The sequence below is a fragment of the Nansenia antarctica genome (genome assembly GCF_963989245.1).
Source record: "Nansenia antarctica genome assembly, chromosome: 7".
Lineage (NCBI taxonomy): Eukaryota > Metazoa > Chordata > Actinopteri > Argentiniformes > Microstomatidae > Nansenia > Nansenia antarctica.
The window spans coordinates 5,159,206-5,177,997 of NC_137677.1; the positions used below are offsets into that span (position 1 = coordinate 5,159,206).

The window sequence follows — 18,792 nt, forward strand, 5'->3', positions numbered from 1 at the left end:
TGAGACGAGGACCCTTTGGAAAGCGTTTATATTTAGACTTCTTTTTTGTTTTCCTGAAACTGCTCACTTCTGCTTTCGACAACATCAGCGGCTGCCATGTTAGTGCATGTGGTGTGTGTGTGTGTGTGTGTGTGTGTGTGTGTGTGTGTGTGTGTGTGAGTGTGTGTGTGGTGGTGGTGGGCCTGTCGGAGTCACAAATAGCCTCCATGGTCAGTATGCATGTGTGAGAGCAAGTCTTGGTTGTGTATATTTTTACAGCCACAACCTTATCTCCTTCAGAACAGCGTTAGGCCAGACCTTTACCCCAAACCCCCAACCTTGGCTGCAGAAGGCCTGCAACGAGCCGCTTTCTTCCTTCACAGCCTCAACTAAGAATAGAACATGTGTCTAGCCTCTGGAGGACATGCGTCATGCATCATGTACAATATACACACATAAGATATATACAATACAATATACAATATACAATACCTGCGATGCACTAAGCTTTAGCGATAATAATGAGGATGATTGAAATGTAACATCTACAGGCCTTGAGGCCTTGTTTTTATAAGGAAACATAACACTTCATAAGACCATAGCCTAATAATAAATTGTTAGCCAAGGCTTCCATTCTTATAGACTATCCCCAAGGCATTCATGAAAGTCTGCTATGCTTCAAAGGTATCAGAAAGGAAAGGTGATTGAATTCAGAGCTTTAGATATGCATAATGGTAAAGAAGGCCTCCGCGGGTGACAGATTGCAGTGCAGACAAGAGTCCGCTTCGGGTAGGCCCTGTTTGTTTCCAAGGCAACGACAGAAAAGTTAATTAGATTCAGAGGGGGAAAACTGAAGGAGGAATCAGAGGGTAGGCCATCACTGCATTTCACATTCTCAGAAACTCTTGAGCTGTAACACTCAAGTCGACAGCGTTGCGTCATTAAGCGGTTGGTCAAGACGCGCTAGAAGGCCTCGGACAATAACCAGTATAATAAAGTATAATAAAAAGTCTATCTTTATTCATAGGAATGAATAAAGATAGACTTTTCCCTGGATAAAGATAGGCTACATAAGTGCCATAATTGCCAAATTATAAAGATGGCGTACATATTGAGTCAAGAGACGAAACACAGGTTTTAATGCATCATTGTGATGGCTTTCCCCCTTTTAAAATATATATAGCCTATATAACAACAGCCAAATAAAATAGTGTAAAAAAAAAAAAGTGCTGTATTTCATCACAATCTTTTTTTCTTACATTTTGATCTTTTTTTTTTTTTTTTTTTTACTTTATTTTTATTGAGATGTTACAGATATAAAAACATAATACTTTTCAGTTTTGGTTTGTTTTTTCACAAAACACGAACATGTCCCAACCCTCCCCCCCCCCACACAAAATCCCAAGTGGTGCATCCCATATAAATAAATAACAATAAATAATAATAATAATAACAGTGGTGATAGGTAATGAAGACAGTACAGGTAAGTAAACAAAGAAATAGAGAAAAATAAAGTGCAATTCATTGTAAGTGAGGATAGATGAGATGGTCGTGTTGGTCTATGATATCATGTCTGTTATGATTGTAATATTATGTCCCTCTCTATCTATCTATAAGGTGAATTTAAAATGTCATGGCGCAGCATATGCCAAAAAAAATGTCTTTAACATTCCCAAAATGCGCTCGAGCGGGTTTAATTCATGTTTGGAGGAAATCAGTGAAAAGTGGACAATTTCCAAACTTGTTAACTAAAGTTTTGCCAATTGTTGTTTTTTCGGCTCTGAAACTCAGCCTCGGACGACCTGGGCAACACATTGTTTCGGAGGAGAACCCAACAAGTGAAAAGTCCATTGTTGTTGTTGCGAAGTTTTTAATCTGATGGGGATTTAAAGACCATCACATGCTCGGTCGGAGCGAGCGGGGGGGTATTCCATCAACGTCGCTAAAGGAAAATCCAGGCTTATTTTCGATCAATCTCGTGAGATTTATCAAAATAAGCTTGGGGTTGTTCTGATAAATATCGCGAGATTTAACAGAATAAGCCTGGATTTTTCTTTAGCGAGTTTGATGGAATACCCCCCCGGGTCCACTCGGCGCAACGCTGCAAATTACGCGCAATAATTCCGTGATCTGAATGGGACACAAATTACAATCCCACGATTCCCAATTGCAAAAATGTTTTCTAAAGTCTAGGCTACAACGACTGTATACAACGGACTGAAATCGGACACAAGAGAGTCAATAGAAGGTGGATAAAGTGGATTCCAAGTCCAACCGAGAGGATTGGAACTTTTCCGAAGACAAGACAAGTGCGCTCCGGCTTGGGTTGATTTAACTGCCCCCCAAAACATGACGCACACCTACAGCCAGAGATCTCTGATGGTCCTGTCTTTATTGGGGGTCCTGTCTGGGGTCATGTCCCTGCTGTCGGTGGTTCTGATTGTCCAGCTCCAGTCCCAACAGACCTCTGTGAGGCAGGACTCTCCCCCTCCTCCGTCCATCCAGGACGTCCTGCCAGGTCGTGTCTGGGCTGTGCTGACGCCGGGGGCCACGGTGCTCTCTGCGCTCTCCCTCACCCTCCATCTGAGCTCCGTGGTGGTCTGCCTGCTCCACAGCTACCTAACCACCGAGATCTGCAGAGGAGAGGAGGACACGGACAGGTACATCCATCAGCATGCTTTTTTTTCTTCTTCATATTCATCATAAACAAATCCATTCATTCATGATATTTTTGTTGTGTTTGCAGTTTGCCCTTTAATAAGTTATATATAACAATAATTCAGTTATATATATATATTCTCATGCTAAAATCGACTGTAAATCCAGATCTATATGGCTCTTATTTAGTTGTAGCCCTGCATAGATTAGGCTAAATTAGGCTACACATTATTTTATTTAATGCACCTGCCATTTACTTATTCTTTTATTGCAATGTCATGTAATGTCATAATGTGCGTGCAACCTGCAATAGTGCCATATGCATGTCGGAGCAAATTTACTAAATGAAACAAGTTCATGACTCAGTTCAAAGTCCCGGGTGCAGAGAGAACTGCACCGTTACAGGGGCTAGACCCCCCCACCTCTAAACCCCCCTATGAATCCCTTACAAACAATAGCACTCTCTCATTATGCACCCAGTACACGGCCACTAGTTGGCTCGTTCCCACGTTCGTTTAGAAATTTGGCAGAAGAGCTTCAGGACTTTAGTTTACAGCTCCAGCCAGGGGAGGACATTCCACAAGGATAGACGAAACCACACTCATTCTACTTAAAACATTAACGAAACATTTATTTGGAACATTACAAGTTACACATCATTTGCAGCTGAGATCAGAAGCAGCAATAGTTACAATTTCATCACCTGCTAGAAAATGGATGGATAAAAGGCCTAATTTCAACTTGAACATAATCGAAACGTTTTTTTTAACCAAAAAATAGTAATGAATTAACGGAGGAATCAAGCAATCAATCAGCAAATGCAGTGTGAGTCTATCATCATTGGCACGAAATGACTACTATAATCCTTCAATTTCCTTCCATAGAGCAGACTGGTTCCTAGTGGACAGCAGAGCTGTTCGACATGTGGCAGTGGGACTATTTTGCCTTGGTGTTTCAGTATACCTGGCAGGTAAGTTCGAAAGAAAACAACAACGTAACAGTCCATCACACAAGTAGACATGCAACCTGTCTTCATACTTCTGTCTTTATACCAAGATAATTCCACTATGGAAGAGAGGGACTCTCCTGTCAAATCCATGAAGTGTCCAAGATGAGCCAAGGGAGTCATGCAGACACACCTTTGAAAATTGATGCTGGGATTGAGGCTTTTGAAGGAAACTTCAATTTACAGTTAGAAGACAGTGCTACTGATATGTTTCCAGAGGAGGATGATATCCATGAGGGGAATTCTGGGTTCCAGATGGATGACAGTTTACATCCAGATGTTGAACAGAATGTAGGAACTGCCAGTGACTCCCTTGCATCTGACTCATACCACAGCACAGATAACTCATTTATTACATCTGTCCGAAAAAAGAAACGAGTAGCAGTAATCTATTGGCGCTTTTCCATTACAGGGCCAGCCCGGGCCGGCCCGCTTCTTTGGCCCTTTTCCATATGTCGGCCCGGGTCGCGTCAGGTCGGCTCGGGTCGCTTCTTTAGCTCCCCTTCGATACCAGGGTCTATACAGTACCCAGAACTGTTCAAAAGCGGGCCGAAGCGAACTGAGCGGAGCCGTGCCAGGCCGGTCAATGGAAAAGCGCCATATGATAGTGAGGAGGATGAGGAGACATCCCACTTGATGACCAGTGGATTGGATGAATCTTTCAAAGATTTACGATCCTCTACACCAAAATCTGTCAGTAGCAGTTCACCTCTGAACTCATTATTATACATTTCTCGATGAAATCCAACACATTTTATACAGAAGAATTGGAAATGTGAGTAACAACGCATATCTGCCCCCTGAAAGAAGCACTTTATTTTTTATTTTTTATTATTTGTTTTTCAGATTTGATCCCTTTTTCACCCAATTTGGTATCCAATTGCACCCAACCTAGTATCCAATTATCCCCTGCCTATTGCGTAGGATCCGCCGCACGACCCCGTGGCCGGCAGCCTCAGAGGAGATAGCCAGGCAGACTAGGCTGACTGGCTCCTCGAGCCCAACACCGTTATTCCGGCACCCCGGGGGCTGTGTTGCGCGACGGATCCTTGTCCGGAAATAGTCCTATATAGTCCCGGAAATAGTCCTCAATATGCCGCTCCCTGTGGGCCCCGGCCATATCCGGATCTGGCGAGACCGGGATTCGATCCCAGTCCCCGGTGGGCAGCTTGCACTAGAGGCTAATGCTTAGACCGGGGCGAATGAAAGAAGCACTTTTAATTCAGTTAAAGCAGATGAATCCATTAGTCATTATACCAGCCGTGTCACAGAACAAAAACAATTGAGTGCTTAGTACATAATGAAACATTCTGGTCGTAGAACTCCGGTGGAACTCCATTCGCAGCAGAGGCAAAAGTCTGATTAATGCACGAGACAAGGAACAATACAGTCTTTGACCAACTTCCATTACTGAAGTGTCTTAATGCAGAACCTGGCAGAGCGATGGCTTACCATTCCAGTGAGTGCCTGCCTTGCTGTGTGTGTGTGTGTGTGTGTGTCTGTGTGTGTGTGTCTGTGTGTGTGTGTGTCTGTGTGTGTGTGTGTGTGTGTGTGTGTCTCTGTGTGTGTGTGGCGGGGGAGTGGCAGTGTTCCATTGTGATGGAAGAGGGCTGACTCTCTGACCCTTTCGGAGGGAACAGAGCCTGAGGGAACACTGCAGTAGGCCTGCGACGTCACATCCCAGAGCTGTGCTTCTCTCCACCTTCCTTTAGCATGCCTGGGTCCATGGTTCTTTTCCTACACACAAGACACACAGACACAGACACACACACAGACACACACACACACACAGACACAGACACACACACACACACAGAGAGAGAGAGTGACACACACACACACACACACAGACACAGACGCACACGCACACACACGTGCGCGCGCACACACACACACACACACACACACACACAAAATATAAATCAGTCAATAGACAAAGCACACAATCTTGATATAATGAGATTTCTTTCTATATTTAAAATTGTGACTTCTTATGTCCACCACTTTCAAACTGTAACACTGGCTTTTAGCTGCAAGCCTACAAGCCCCGAGTGGGATTGACCCTTGACCCCTGTCAAATACATCAACGTCAAATGAATGTGATCTTTAATATAAACAGGGATGCAAACTGGTGATGGCCCAAAAAGGTGACATTTCTTTTTTTGCCTGAAAACAAAGAACATTTATGAAAATTGTTGACCTATTTTGAGGTAAAAACGGCTACTACGGCTAAAAGGTGACAAGTTTGCACCCCTGATAAAGTGTAGCATGTCTCTATTTCTTTCTCTCCGCTGCAGCTATGTCCATCTACATGCTCCTGGTGTTTGAGATGGAGACGGGCGTCGCTAGCGCCTGCGTCCTCTCCTCTGGGATCCTGATCCTGCTGGTGATCGTGACCCACTCCCTGGTCAAAGCCGCCCGCAGCTCCAGACACTACCGCGGCAGCGAGTACCCCGACACCCTCTACCAGAACGAACACCGGGGCAGCATCCCCGGCGCCCGCCCCTCTGAACGCAACGCCGGGGACAAAGTCGGGAGACAACGTAGCCAGGCCCACCACATGCACCGTCAGTTCTCCTACCCACCCTGCACTGACCCCAAGCAGCAGCAGCACCACCAGTACTCCCCACCCAGCGGGCCACAGAGCCACACCAGCGACAAGGAGGGCTACAGTACCGATGGGAGTGGTTCTAGAATGCATAGGACCCTGTCGACAGAGTCTGGCCTGCTGCAGGCCCAGTCTAAACCCTGGAATGGTATCAACAACGAGATGAGGAGTGTTCTGGCTCGTAAGTCAGGGGCTTCCAGTAAAGACTCGACTCTAGTGTGACTGTCGGTCTGTGACGTGAGCTGTACAAAAGGGCAGCACTGAGGGACTAGAGTTAGACTCTCTGGATGGGTAGTTTGAGGATTGTACGACTGCTTCAAGAATAGTCAAATCAATACCATCATAGAACTGTCACATACGGTACCCAAATTGTTCAGACATACATCACCTTTGAACTGAAGTATTTACATAGAAAACCCATCGTTTAATATCACTATGAAATGTTCTGTAGGATGTTTTAGTTATTCCAATATAGAATGTGAGTGACTACAGTCAATGGGGGTAGTTGCTAAAGTGATTATATGATTTTTTTAAAGTTACCAATAAGTGCTTTGATTTTCAAAAGTGTCTGGTAAAGATCAAGAGTGGTCTATGAATATATATATTGCCAAAACTGTTAATTACACAATGTGTAGATACATGTTAGTGTCTAGTCTGACTGCACACTGTACAACAATGTTTATAACAACTTTGAATAAAGATGATATTTAAAAAAAATACTTTCATGTATGGCCTTTCTCAAAAGAAAGTATCCTGCCTAGCAACAGAACACATTAGTAGAACATGGAAGTTAACCACTAGAGAGCGTCCCTCCTGATTTTCAAGTGAGTTCAAGAAGAGCTCTTAGGGCCTAAGTATAGCTTGAGATGTCTTGTCTGAGGAAATACTAACCTTGGACAATGGAGGTCAGAGGTCACGAGGAAGTGGTTGGGGGAGGTGGAGGAGGTGGTGGTGAGGCAAGGGGACTGGGAGAGGGGTTCATGTCACATAAACTGGAGTGCATGAATGTGCAAATGGAGGAGAAATAAGGAGATGGAAAACATAAAAAACATAAAACTGAGAAGCCCATTAGCTAAAAGAATAACAAAAGAAGCTCTGAATCAATGAAGAATGAGTAGCCTATGTGTGGTAAACTGAAATGCATTGGTTTTCCAACCAGTCAATACACTTGCTAGACTTGCTAATGGGATCGCATAAACATAAACTAATGAAAACAGTTGCAAACAATAATTCAAAAGGAGGAATGGACAATTAACATAAACAAAACATGACACTTTCCCCATGCATTTGTTCATCGTAATCACCTCCCCAGTAGTGACGAATGATGTTTGTGGACAATCAGGTAAATTAAAAGGTGCAAATTGTCAATTCAGTGCATCAGAGGGGAGAGAATTGGCTCTTCACTGCCTCCTACCTGCGTCCTTGGGAGGTGCTGATCTGTTCCTTCATGCTGATGGCTTGCCGGAGCAGACCGTCTATGCTTTTGAAGTACAGACTGCTGTTGGTCATACTTTTCACCGCACTGAAAACAAACCAATCAGATCAACATAATGTGTCAACACAGAAGAACTGGAGTGACCAATCAACAATGTATATGTTACGGTACATGTGGGATAACGGTACATGTGGGAAAACTAGGGTTAGGGTTAGGTGCTAGGGTGCTACGGTTAAGGTTAGGGTTAGGATTAGGATTAGGGTTAGACATGCCAGCATGTACCAAGTCGACGTAGCACCTAACCCTAGTTTTCCCACATGTACCGTAACATATAGAATAGAATCAGAATCAACTATGCTTTACCTGCATGCATATTCCACAGTGTAGATTGCTCCTTGGCTTTGCTCCTCCCAGCTTTGCATGTCGGTCTGGGAGAGATGGGAAACAAGGGCAACATGTACACATGTTAGTCTATTCAACAGACTGTACATGAGTCATGAAAGAATATGACAGCAACATCATAGAGTGAGTACACATCTATAGGATGTCTGACGATTGAGTCTTGTCAATCGTTTGGACACTACAATACATTCATTTCCTGAGCTCCCGGCTCCAGGCACTAGGGTCCAGAGCATAGTAGCCCAGACTGAGTAATTTCGGAATCAATAGAAATGGTCAATAGTACAGTATGCTTGTGTAGCCGGTGCCACCTTGTGGCTACTAGTGATAGTCCACAGGAGCATGAATTAGAGTGTAGATACAACGTTCCGTGAGCACAGTTTCGACCGAGAAGAATAGGTAGGTGCACACCTATTCACAGACTCGTGTCGGAAATGTTTGGTAAGCAAATATTTTAATTTCCCTTATTTTAATGGTGTGTAAACTGTGTCAGCCATGCAATAAGGTGCTTTGTTTTTCAGTGCTTGGTTGAAGCCTCGTGCAGAGTTTTACCGAACTATGTGAGCAGGGGTATGCTTCTTGGCATAGCAGGTATGCAAGTTTGAATATTTGATTAAATGCATTACAAACATTGTAAGTGTAATATTTTAATATTCGTGTGATTCAGAAATGTGATTTGTATGTTGCAGGAAGCTTTGCAGACTTCCTGCTGCTCTTACTGTTTTTTGATTAAATGTTATTATTAATTTGGTATTGTTTTATTGTTCTAGTCCGCATGGCATCTGTTGCTGGTATCTATCTCTATTATCTTATCTCTACTTCGTGGAATAGGGCCCAGGATGGCTGGAGATAGACAAAGAGAATCTTGATACGTGTGTGTGTGTGTGTGTACACTAGCCTACTTGGCATCTAATCACTAGCGTGTTTTGTGTGGATATCACGCGTGACCAAAAGTGTGAAACAGTTTGGAGTTGTGTGCTGTGAATTCTAACCTGCACCTATAGGTGGTGAACTAGTAGCGTAATTTCTCTCTTCGCATCCAGCCAGAAGTCTCTCTAGCATTGCCTGCATTACCTGCCAGCCCAGAGTAAAAACACCATGGGGCTCATGTCATGTATTGAAATAAACCTTGACAAATTTTATATTCTTGTCCATCTCATTTGTTACTGAGCGGAGCACGTTGGGGCTTTCTACACTTGGAAACTGGTAGCTGGATAATCCAACTAGAAAACTGGGAGAAAATCAGAAATTATGTTTTTTTTGCAAGCAGGCAACTGTCTGCTCTTAGAGAACTTACTTTGTGTTGCACAAGCTCTGGCAGTGACCTCCTGACGTGCTCTTGCAGGCGATAAAGGGCCACAGATGGTTCGTTCGCCAACACGTACATACTCTCAGTGAACTTGTCCGTCACTGCAGAGAAAAACACCAATCATGACGTTAGAATTATAAGGTTCTATCTCCAATCTGATCCATTAGGTGTTTATTAATGCCTGTGTGGTGTTATTTTTTTTTAATGTTGACATTTTTGAGTTAGTAATTCATAAAATACAACGGTTCCATCTCACAGAACATAATGGAATGTACAAACTTTGACGCTCAATATCTCTGAACTGCCCTAAACGGAGATAGAACCTTCTCATTCTAAACGGAGATAGAACCTTCTCATTCTAAACGGAGATAGAACCTTATCATTCTAAACGGAGATAGAACCTTATCATTCTAAACGGAGATAGAACCGTATCATTCTAAACGGAGATAGAACCTTATCATTCTAAGCTCACGACATGTGATGACAGTTTACGTTAGCTTAGCTAGCGAGCAGAGATGGTTCAATATCCTCTCTTATCGGTTCACTACCTCGTTTAACTTTCAGTTGCATCTCCTGGTCCTCCATATCGTACGAAAGAAACGGTGTATGGTGTTATAATTATACTATTAAAACAGTCAAGAATATTAGTCCAAACGTTAAAATATAGACGAACTGTGACAAGCTTCGACGTGATAATGGCTCCTGTGTTGTGTGCCCCGGCAAAAACATTCCGGGTTAAACAATAGTCCGAACAAAAATCAGTTCCTAGATATTCGCTTTGTTTATACATTGCATTTTACTTTCAGTTTTGATGATCAGGAAGTTAGAGTAAGACATTAAAATATCGATTCGATACTACTATAGTGAATTTTGGGACGATTGTAAAGAAACTAGTGCGTGCAATTCGACGTAATCGTTCTCCACGTGTTTGTTCATTGATGTGTTACACTCAAACTGTAGCCTACAGACACATTTGATCAGATGCAGCTAAGGATGTTAGGCACAACATTTTGAATGAAATGAGAGACTGAACGGGCAAAAACATTAGCATCCAACCAGTAACTTTGCTACAATCAGCTTTGGATGCATAACTAACAACATTATATTCCCAAGACAACTTGGTGATTGCGTGAGACTTGGCAGCCCATACAGTAAGTCTGCTGTCACTCATCATACTTTTTTATGACCATAACATGTTATTTTTTGTGTGACAAAGGTGCCAATGGAGGACAACAAGGGTGATCAGAGACCACAGCCATCAGGCATAGTTGAGTCAACTTCATCATGTCCTCCACACCCCAGTGCAGAGAGGTTAAATGGTATGGATCAAACACGCACGAGGCTCTTCTGCTGTCTGCTAGATTAGAAAGTGTATGTACTTATAGCAGGCGTTGTTGCATGCACCTATACTATTACTATCAAACGTTTAATAGTATACTATAGGTGCAATGCAACGCCCAGCTTGAGAATTGATCATGCAGTATTAATGTTTATAGCAAAATGCAGGGTCACCCTGGCCTATTCCAGAGTTTGGCAAGGCAAGTTTATTTGTAGCACATTTCATACAACAGGGGCAATTCAAAGTGCTTTACATGCATTATTTAAAAATACAGCAAGAGGAGCATAAGAAAATAAAAAATTACAATGAATAAAAGCAAATATAAGAAGTAAATAGCTAAAACATTTAAAAAGACAATAGTTAATGGAAAAAAAACATTGATAGAAGTGTTTGTGTTTAATCATAACTGGTGCAAAACATGAAGGTTTATCTAAAGCACTATTGCATATGATGATCTATTTTGTTTCCTGCTACCAGTCGTGATGCGGACCCCAGTGAACATGGAAGGAGATGAAGAGGAGAGTTTGCTGAAGTACTCCACCACTCTCACCAACAAGCAGCGTGGGAACGAGGTCACGGTCAGACCCGCCACGTTAGACAGTAAGGTTGGCTGAGAACACAGCCCACTCTTTGTTCAGGGGAAAACACACCTGTAATACTGTTGTGCATGTTATTATTATTAGTATTATTAAAACAATTTTGACAGACACATCACTTGCAATGACTGCATTGCAATTCAGGAATGATTCCAAGTTGAATGATGACCTAAAAAGCTTTGACAGTCTGCAAGGCTAATTTATGTACCTGCACACAAACACTGACCTTTTGATTGTGATCTCTCTCTCTCTCTCTCTCTCTCTCTCTCTCTCTCTCTCTCTCTCTCTCTCTCTCTCTCTCTCTCTCTCTCTCTCTCTCTCTCTCTCTCTCTCTCTCTCTCTCTCTCTCTCTCTCTCTCTCTCTCTCTCTCTCTCTCTCTCTCTCTCTCTCTCTCTCTCTCTCTCTCTCTCTCTCTCTCTCTCTCTCTCTCTCTCTCTCTCTCTCTCTCTCTCTCTCTCTCTCTCTCTCTCTCTCTCTCTCTCTCTCTTCAGTTCTGTCTGTTCACCAGCTGGCAGCTCAGGGAGAGGTGTCCCAGGTGGCCACACACCTGAGTAAAGGTGAGGAGTGATTCCACTGCCTGGCCAATGGGGAATGAACTGAATTGACACTAAAAGTGAAATGTTACATGCTTACGACATTATGTAGGCCTACATACTCATTCCCAATACAAACATGCTGCATGCTGAGTGGCTACAGCATCCATATAGCAACGTGTACGTCCAGAGTCGGTCTGTGCAGTGTCTTATACAGACTGTAATAATACTAATAATTAATAATAATAATAATAACTTTATTTGTATAGCGCTTTTCCTGCAAACGTTGCAGCTCAAAGTGCTTTAATCATTATATAATCTTAATTTAATTATTTAGTCATTTAAAGGCAATATTAAAAAGATGGGTTTTTAGTCTTGACTTGAACATATTTGCTGAGGTTGCATCCCTAATGTAAACTGGCAGTGCATTCCACAATCTGGGTGCATAAAATGAGAATGCAGCCTCACCAAATCTCTTCTTTTGTACATGTGGTGCACATCACACATAATGATGATTTGTTCTTGCAGACATTTCGCTGTTGAACAGCCAGGACGAACGAGGCTTCACGCCTCTCATCTGGGCAGCAGCGTTCGGAGAGAAAGCCATGGTGGACTTTCTCCTGGAGAAGGTCAGTGAGAGGAGACCACTAGGCCTAGACAAAGGGTTTTAACAACTCTGGTCCAGAGAAAGCTATAGGGTGTATAGGGCGGCTGTGGCGCAGGAGGTAGAGCCGGCGTCCTATGATCACGAGGTTGGCAGATCGGCGGTCCGAGCCCCGGCTGGCCACATGTCGAAGTGTCCTTGGGCAAGATACTTAACCCCAAAATTGCTCCCAATGAGTGGGCCGGCACCTTGCATGGTAGCTTGTCGCCATTGGTGTGTGAATGTGTGTGTGAATGGGTAAATGAGAGGCCATTTGTAAAGCGCTTTGGAATAAGGCGCTATATAAGTCAGTCCATTTGTGTATGGCTTTGTTGCCAGCCCAGCACTAACATACCTGATTAGCTGATCAACCAATCATAAGTTAGTGGATAGGAGCTAGGAAAAATAGTATGCTCATTCGGTAGCTCTCCAGAATCAGAGTTGGAGATGTCTGAGAGAGACACAATTAAATAATTGGTTGAACAAACAAAGTGACAGTTGTCTAATGTCTGCTATGTCCTTGTGTGTTGGTGTGTCATAGGGGGCAGATCCAAGAACTATAGCATGGGACAGAGAGAGTGCCTTGACCCTGGCTAGCTCTGGAGGCTACGTTGACATTGTCAAACGTCTCCTTGAACACGGAGTAGACATTGATGCTTATGACTGGGTGACATTATAATTCTCTGCTTATTTATTGCTTCTTATTACGATGTTATTATGTCACAGTAAATCAAAAGCCAATGAACTCATTGACATTGAGCCATTGAAGTCACAGACACATACAATTAATGCATGCACAGGAATCTGTTCTTCAGTGTGATTGGGTGATTTCATTTGTTGGATATCTTTCTTTTGCATGCAAGAATGGAGGGACTCCTCTCCTATACGCTGTACGAGGGAACCATGTAAGATGTGTGGAGGAGCTCTTATGTACGTAACGTCACTTCCTGTGTTTGCACTCAGTTGACCACAATGAGCTTCTCTCAAAGTAGCTTTGAAGAATCTCCTCATTCAAATGTCATCAATCAATGAATCACTAGACTAATATCATAGACTAGTCATGAATCACTAAACTAATCGTGACGTTAGAATTATAAGGTTCTATCTCCATTTTTGTCAAAATCGAGTTTTTTTTACATAATCTGATCCATTAGGTGTTTATTAATGCCTGTGTGGTGTTATTTTTAAAATGTTGACATTTTTTTGTTAGTAATTCATAAAATACAAAGGTTCCATCTCATAAAACATAATGTAATGTAAAAACTTTGAAGCTCAATATCTCTGAATTACCCTAAACGGAGATAGAACCTTATAATTCTATGCTCACGTAATATCATAGTCATGAATCACTAGACTAATATCATAGTCATGCAATTTTATCTCAGTGAAAGGTGCAGACCTGACCGTTGAGGCCGAGTCTGGATATAGCCCAATGGCTCTGGCTGTTGCCCTTGGACACAAAAAAGGTAAATACCTGATTTTAGCTGTTCTTGGAAATACCACAGTATTTTTTGATACCCAAAAGTCATTAAAGGTCCTGGTACAGTAATGAGAAAAAAAACTGTTCTAAATTGTGTTATTTTCTTCTTCTTTTTTCAGTTCAGAAAGTGTTAGAGGATCATATTTTGAAACTCCTCAAACAGAAATCAAGCAAGACATGAGTATTTGGAGGAGACAGCCTCATACACAGAAATCTCTACCAGCTGATGGTTCATGGCTGGACACAAGATGGCAGAGATGAAAGACACTTGGGGATGATGGCTATGACGCTGGATGTCTGCGTTCCCTTCTTGTATATTTACTCAACATGTATTCAGCTGTATATTTAGGGAAAATGTTTATCTTTTGTAACGATATATTTTGATACATTTTTGTGCCTATTTTTGCTTATGATGTGTATGTTATTATCTGAATAACACCGGTACTGTACATGAGGACCAAGCATTGTAAAACAAGCAGTCGTTTAGCAAAAGATACATTTTTCTTTTGCTTGACGTAAAGCACCAATGGGATTGTGAACAAGCGTGAACACAAATACATTTGTAAGGTTCCTATTTTAATTTGGAATGGCATATCAACCGTAAGGCACACATTATGTACATAGGAAAAACAGTATGACCATGATATGAAAGCCAAGGTGCAATAAAAAGTCAAAATCCGAGCCGAAGTCTTTGAGTTTTCCCTCTTGTTGTTGTTGTGACGAAAGCAGGTGACCAGTGGAAAAGTCTCCCTACCAAAAAAGGCATGATCGGTTCTTCATCACAGCAGTTCACATGGAAGTGGTGGGGCGATGACAGCGGTCATGTTCTTCAGTGGCACAGCGCCCTCTCATGCACTATAGGTCCCCCCTCTCTCTCACTCACTCACTTAGGCAAGAACGACGACGTCACAAAGCTCTTTCCCCTAGGACTTCCAAGGAATAAACAATAATTCTCCCGAAAAAGTCAGCACTGTTCTCAAAGACTATTTTTAGTCTCTGCACCATGGGGGCCTCCAGAATGGGAAAGCAGTGGGTGTGGAGTTAAGGACTAGATAAGCAGGACATGTAATGACAGAAGTGACCATCAAAATATTGTTTGAAAGCTACAGTATGTGTAGGCTACCGTTACCACATCTACCCAGAGGAGAACCAGATTGCACTGGTTTCAAACAATACTGTGGGGGTTGAACTATGGTATCAGATCCATTTAAGGACAAAGTTAAGATTGCCTTATTGACACAGAAACATATCACTGGTAAGGGCAACATCTGTATATGAAAGAGAAATACAATGAACCGAGTGGTGCTTAAGTAGCTAGACATTTGGCCCCGAAGGCACTGCTGTCTATTCTATAATGAAGGATATCTGGAGTGAGTTGTTGTCTTCTGGGTAGAAATCACTGATTTTGGCATGGTCTCCATCTTTCAGGCATCCTGAGGAAAAAAGCAGACACGACTACTCATGATCATGTTATGACAGTGGTATGTAGGCCTATAATTAATCAAAATTATATTTAAATGAGTCTCTCTCTCTCTCTCTAAAAAAGAGCTGCACAAATATACTGAATAAAAACCTGTTTCACGGTATCCTACTTGTTTGTTGCGGATAGTTGAAATGAAGTTTAAAAAAACAAAACAAAACCTCACCAGAAGTCATGTTTTATATAGACGGTAAATGGACTGCACTTATATAGCGCCTTTATCCAAAGCGCTTTACAACAGCCTCTCATTCACCCATTCACACACACATTCTCACACCAATGGCGGCAAGCTACCATGCAAGGCGCCGGCCCGCTCACTGGGAGCAATTTGGGGTTCAGTGTCTTGCCCAAGAACACTTCGACATGTGGCCAGCCGGGGCTCGAACCGCCGATCTGCCAACCTTGCGATCATTAGACGGCAGCTCTACCTCCTGCGCCACGGCCGCCCCAGTTTTCCCCATTGGGTGGTGTATTACAGGTGTATTACAGGTGTATTACAGGTGCCGGCTCATGCCAAGTGCACGCTTCCTCCTCAAGTCGCATGTCAAAATAAGAGACTTTGACATCCCACCTTCTTAGAATACTGACAGACAGACAGTCTTGCACAATACTGTTATGTTGATATGCAACTTGAAGGGAAATAGTGCAATTGGTGGCACCTGGACTACATCACCTAATGGGGAACAGCGAAAAACAGATAGAACATAACTGTGTTTTACTTTTAGTAATGTGTTACGGTACATGTGGGATTACGGTACATGTGGGAAAACTAGGGTTAGGGTTAGGTGCTAGGGTGACTTGGTACATGCTGGCATGTCTAACCCTACCCCTAACCCCAACCCTAACCCTAGCACCTAACCCTAACCCTAGCACCCTAGCACCTAACCCTAACCCTAGTTTTCCCACATGTACCGTATTCCCACATGTACCGTAACATATGTATATTTGTGGAAGATAAAGTCGCCTCTAATAGAGTCGCATTTACATTGAGGTGACGCATTCACTAACTAACAAGAGAGAGAGACATAGCCTGATCCAGGCCAGTAAATGTGTTAAGACAGTCAGTGTGTATAAAGTTTCCATTAGGATCAATAGTTATTATAATACCTTCAAGCCTGCATGATTTCCCTGTAAAGCCTCCTTGGAACTGCACCCTTAATTCTGAGACTGTGACAGGCTGGGGGAACTCCATAGTCACCCACTGAGAATCACCCTGTGAAAAACAATGATGGTGTTATTAAAAACAGTGATGATGTAGTGGGTGGGAGAGAGAGAGAGAGAGACGAGAGAGACAGAGAGAGAGAGACACAGAGAGAGAGACAGAGAGAGAGAGAGAGAGAGAGAGAGAGAGAGAGACAGACAGAGAGAGACAGGGAGAGAGAGAGAGAGACAGAGAGAGAGAGACAGAGACAGAGAGAGAGAGAGAGTCAGGGAGAGGAGAGGAGAGGAGAGGAGAGAGAGAGAGAGAGAGACAGAGAGAGAGAGACAGAGAGAGAGACACAGAGAGAGAGAGAGAGAGAGACAGAGAGACAGAGACAGAGACAGAGAGAGACAGAGAGACAGAGACCGAGAGAGACAGAAAGAGAGAGACAGAGAGAGACAGAGAGAGAGACACAGAGAGAGAGACAGAGAGAGAGAGAGAGAGAGACAGAGAGAGAGAGAGACACAGAGAGAGACAGAGACAGAGAGAGCGAGAGAGAGAGAGAGAGTGTCAGGGAGAGGAGAGGAGAGGAGAGGAGAGGAGAGAGAGAGACAGAGAGAGAGAGAGAGAGAGACAGAGAGAGAGAGAGAGAGAGAGACAGAGAGAGACAGAGAGAGAGAGAGAGAGAGAGAGAGAGAGAGAGAGAGAGAGAGAGAGAGAGAGAGAGAGAGAGACAGAGACGTACCTGGTCTGAGTTCCAGCACGATTCTTCATTGCGGTCAAACATGTACTTCTTCCCGAATTGCTTGACATCCCGGTTGAGAACCGAGCTCACCCTGTAAGAAACCCATAGGAACATCAGTTCATCAACATTACGTGAGTTTAGAATGATAAGGTTCTATCTCCGTTTAGAATGAGAAGGTTCTATCTCCGTTTAGAATGAGAAGGTTCTATCTCCGTTTAGAATGAGAAGGTTCTATCTCCGTTTAGAATGATAAGGTTCTATCTCCGTTTAGGGCAGTTCAGAGATATTGAGCGTCAACGTTTTTACATTCCATTATGTTCTGTGAGATGGAACCTTTGTATTTTATGAATTGCTAACTGAAAAATGTCAACATTTTAAAAATAACACCACACAGGGATTAATAAACACCTAATGGATCAGATTATGTAAAAAACTCAATTTTGACAAAAATGGAGATAGAACCTTATAATTCTAACGTCAGTTTAGCTAGCAGCTGTAACCCATTCAATCAGACACACAAGACACCTGGGGCTATTAATTAGCTATTAATATGACAGGGAAATACATATTAATCTGCCTTGAATTCAATGATAGATCACGTTTCTCTTACCTGCTCTGTGTTTCGCCGCAAATCAACGAGGTAGCCATGTCTGCTTCCAGAGTTGAGGGTAAATTGCCGTAAATGTAAACAGAGGAGAAGCCATTCTCTGTTACGACAGTAATGGCAAATCTACCAGCTGCTATGACATACTTTGACCACTAGATGGCAATCGTGTTCTCTGTTTATTTTCTCTCTTCATATTCCATAGATTTTCATTGGTGTGGCTCCCCTCAATAGTGCTCCATGCTTCCTCTTAATGTAAAAATAATAATGTAGGTAGGCTAATGAAATATTAATTAGTAGCACGTTGCATTTCGTATGTCATCAATGCAGTGCAGCAAGAGATTGTAAATAAGTAAATAAGATAAGGTGAGCTACATCCGAATTGATCAAAAGACAAAGGCAATTAAAACCCAACAAAGCAGGTGATTGATCAGTGAACGAAACTGTTGTAATGCAAAGAACCAGGTTCTTGAGGTGGGGTAGTTAATGCTTCATTGCTTTTTAAGACATGCATGACTACTCTGTAAACATGGTGAATACAATAAGATATAGACAATACAATATTATATATTTAAGCCAGTTTTTCTATAGACTATTTACAACCATTTCTAACAAACTCAAAACGATATAGGCCTATATATCCTAACAATAACTGCCTTCCCTAAATTCAAGGACACTGTATATAAAAAGAGAAGCAGGACAATAAACAATTAAAAAAACACAACAAACAAATACTAGACTAGAGATACACAAATCGTATAAAAAAATATTTCTTAATTGTTGTCCTAGATAGTTTATAAATCGTAATGCTTTCCTTCTCATTTGGCAGGATAAAA

At 42.4% G+C, this 18,792-nt stretch overlaps 4 protein-coding genes across 5 annotated transcripts; 2 read left to right on the forward strand and 2 right to left on the reverse strand.

Moving 5' to 3' along the window:
• Positions 1–2,328: 2,328 nt before the first annotated feature.
• tmem221 (transmembrane protein 221) lies at positions 2,329–6,473 on the forward strand (the record flags this gene model as incomplete). The annotated part of the gene is made up of 3 exons (XM_080535769.1): positions 2,329–2,639; positions 3,522–3,607; positions 5,941–6,473. 3 exons carry the CDS (start codon positions 2,329–2,331, stop codon positions 6,471–6,473), a joined length of 930 nt encoding a protein of 309 aa, XP_080391895.1.
• On the reverse strand, positions 5,291–10,029 carry borcs8 (BLOC-1 related complex subunit 8; the record flags this gene model as incomplete). 2 transcript variants are annotated; one of them, XM_080535770.1, is made up of 6 exons in its annotated part: positions 9,943–10,029; positions 9,383–9,495; positions 8,050–8,114; positions 7,666–7,773; positions 7,143–7,243; positions 5,291–5,380 (listed from the first exon to the last, which is right to left on the reverse strand). In XM_080535770.1, the coding sequence occupies exons 1-5, from the start codon at positions 9,977–9,979 to the stop codon at positions 7,165–7,167; spliced, it is 402 nt and encodes a 133-aa protein (XP_080391896.1). In that variant the 5' UTR covers positions 9,980–10,029. The 2 variants fall into 2 exon arrangements, with proteins under 2 accessions (XP_080391896.1, XP_080391897.1); XM_080535771.1 differs by lacking the exon at positions 7,143–7,243 and having other exon boundaries at positions 5,317–5,380.
• Positions 10,030–10,616: 587 nt separating this feature from the next.
• Positions 10,617–14,524, forward strand: rfxank (regulatory factor X-associated ankyrin-containing protein; the record flags this gene model as incomplete). The annotated part of the gene is made up of 8 exons (XM_080535706.1): positions 10,617–10,713; positions 11,211–11,333; positions 11,822–11,887; positions 12,392–12,492; positions 13,048–13,173; positions 13,370–13,436; positions 13,892–13,972; positions 14,106–14,524. The coding sequence occupies 8 exons, from the start codon at positions 10,617–10,619 to the stop codon at positions 14,165–14,167; spliced, it is 723 nt and encodes a 240-aa protein (XP_080391832.1). The 3' UTR covers positions 14,168–14,524.
• Positions 14,523–18,006, reverse strand: nr2c2ap (nuclear receptor 2C2-associated protein). Its single transcript, XM_080535707.1, has 5 exons — positions 17,963–18,006; positions 17,353–17,443; positions 16,574–16,679; positions 15,352–15,419; positions 14,523–15,015 (listed from the first exon to the last, which is right to left on the reverse strand). Exons 1-5 carry the CDS (start codon positions 17,998–18,000, stop codon positions 14,893–14,895), a joined length of 426 nt encoding a protein of 141 aa, XP_080391833.1. The 5' UTR covers positions 18,001–18,006; the 3' UTR covers positions 14,523–14,892.
• Positions 18,007–18,792: the final 786 nt, after the last annotated feature.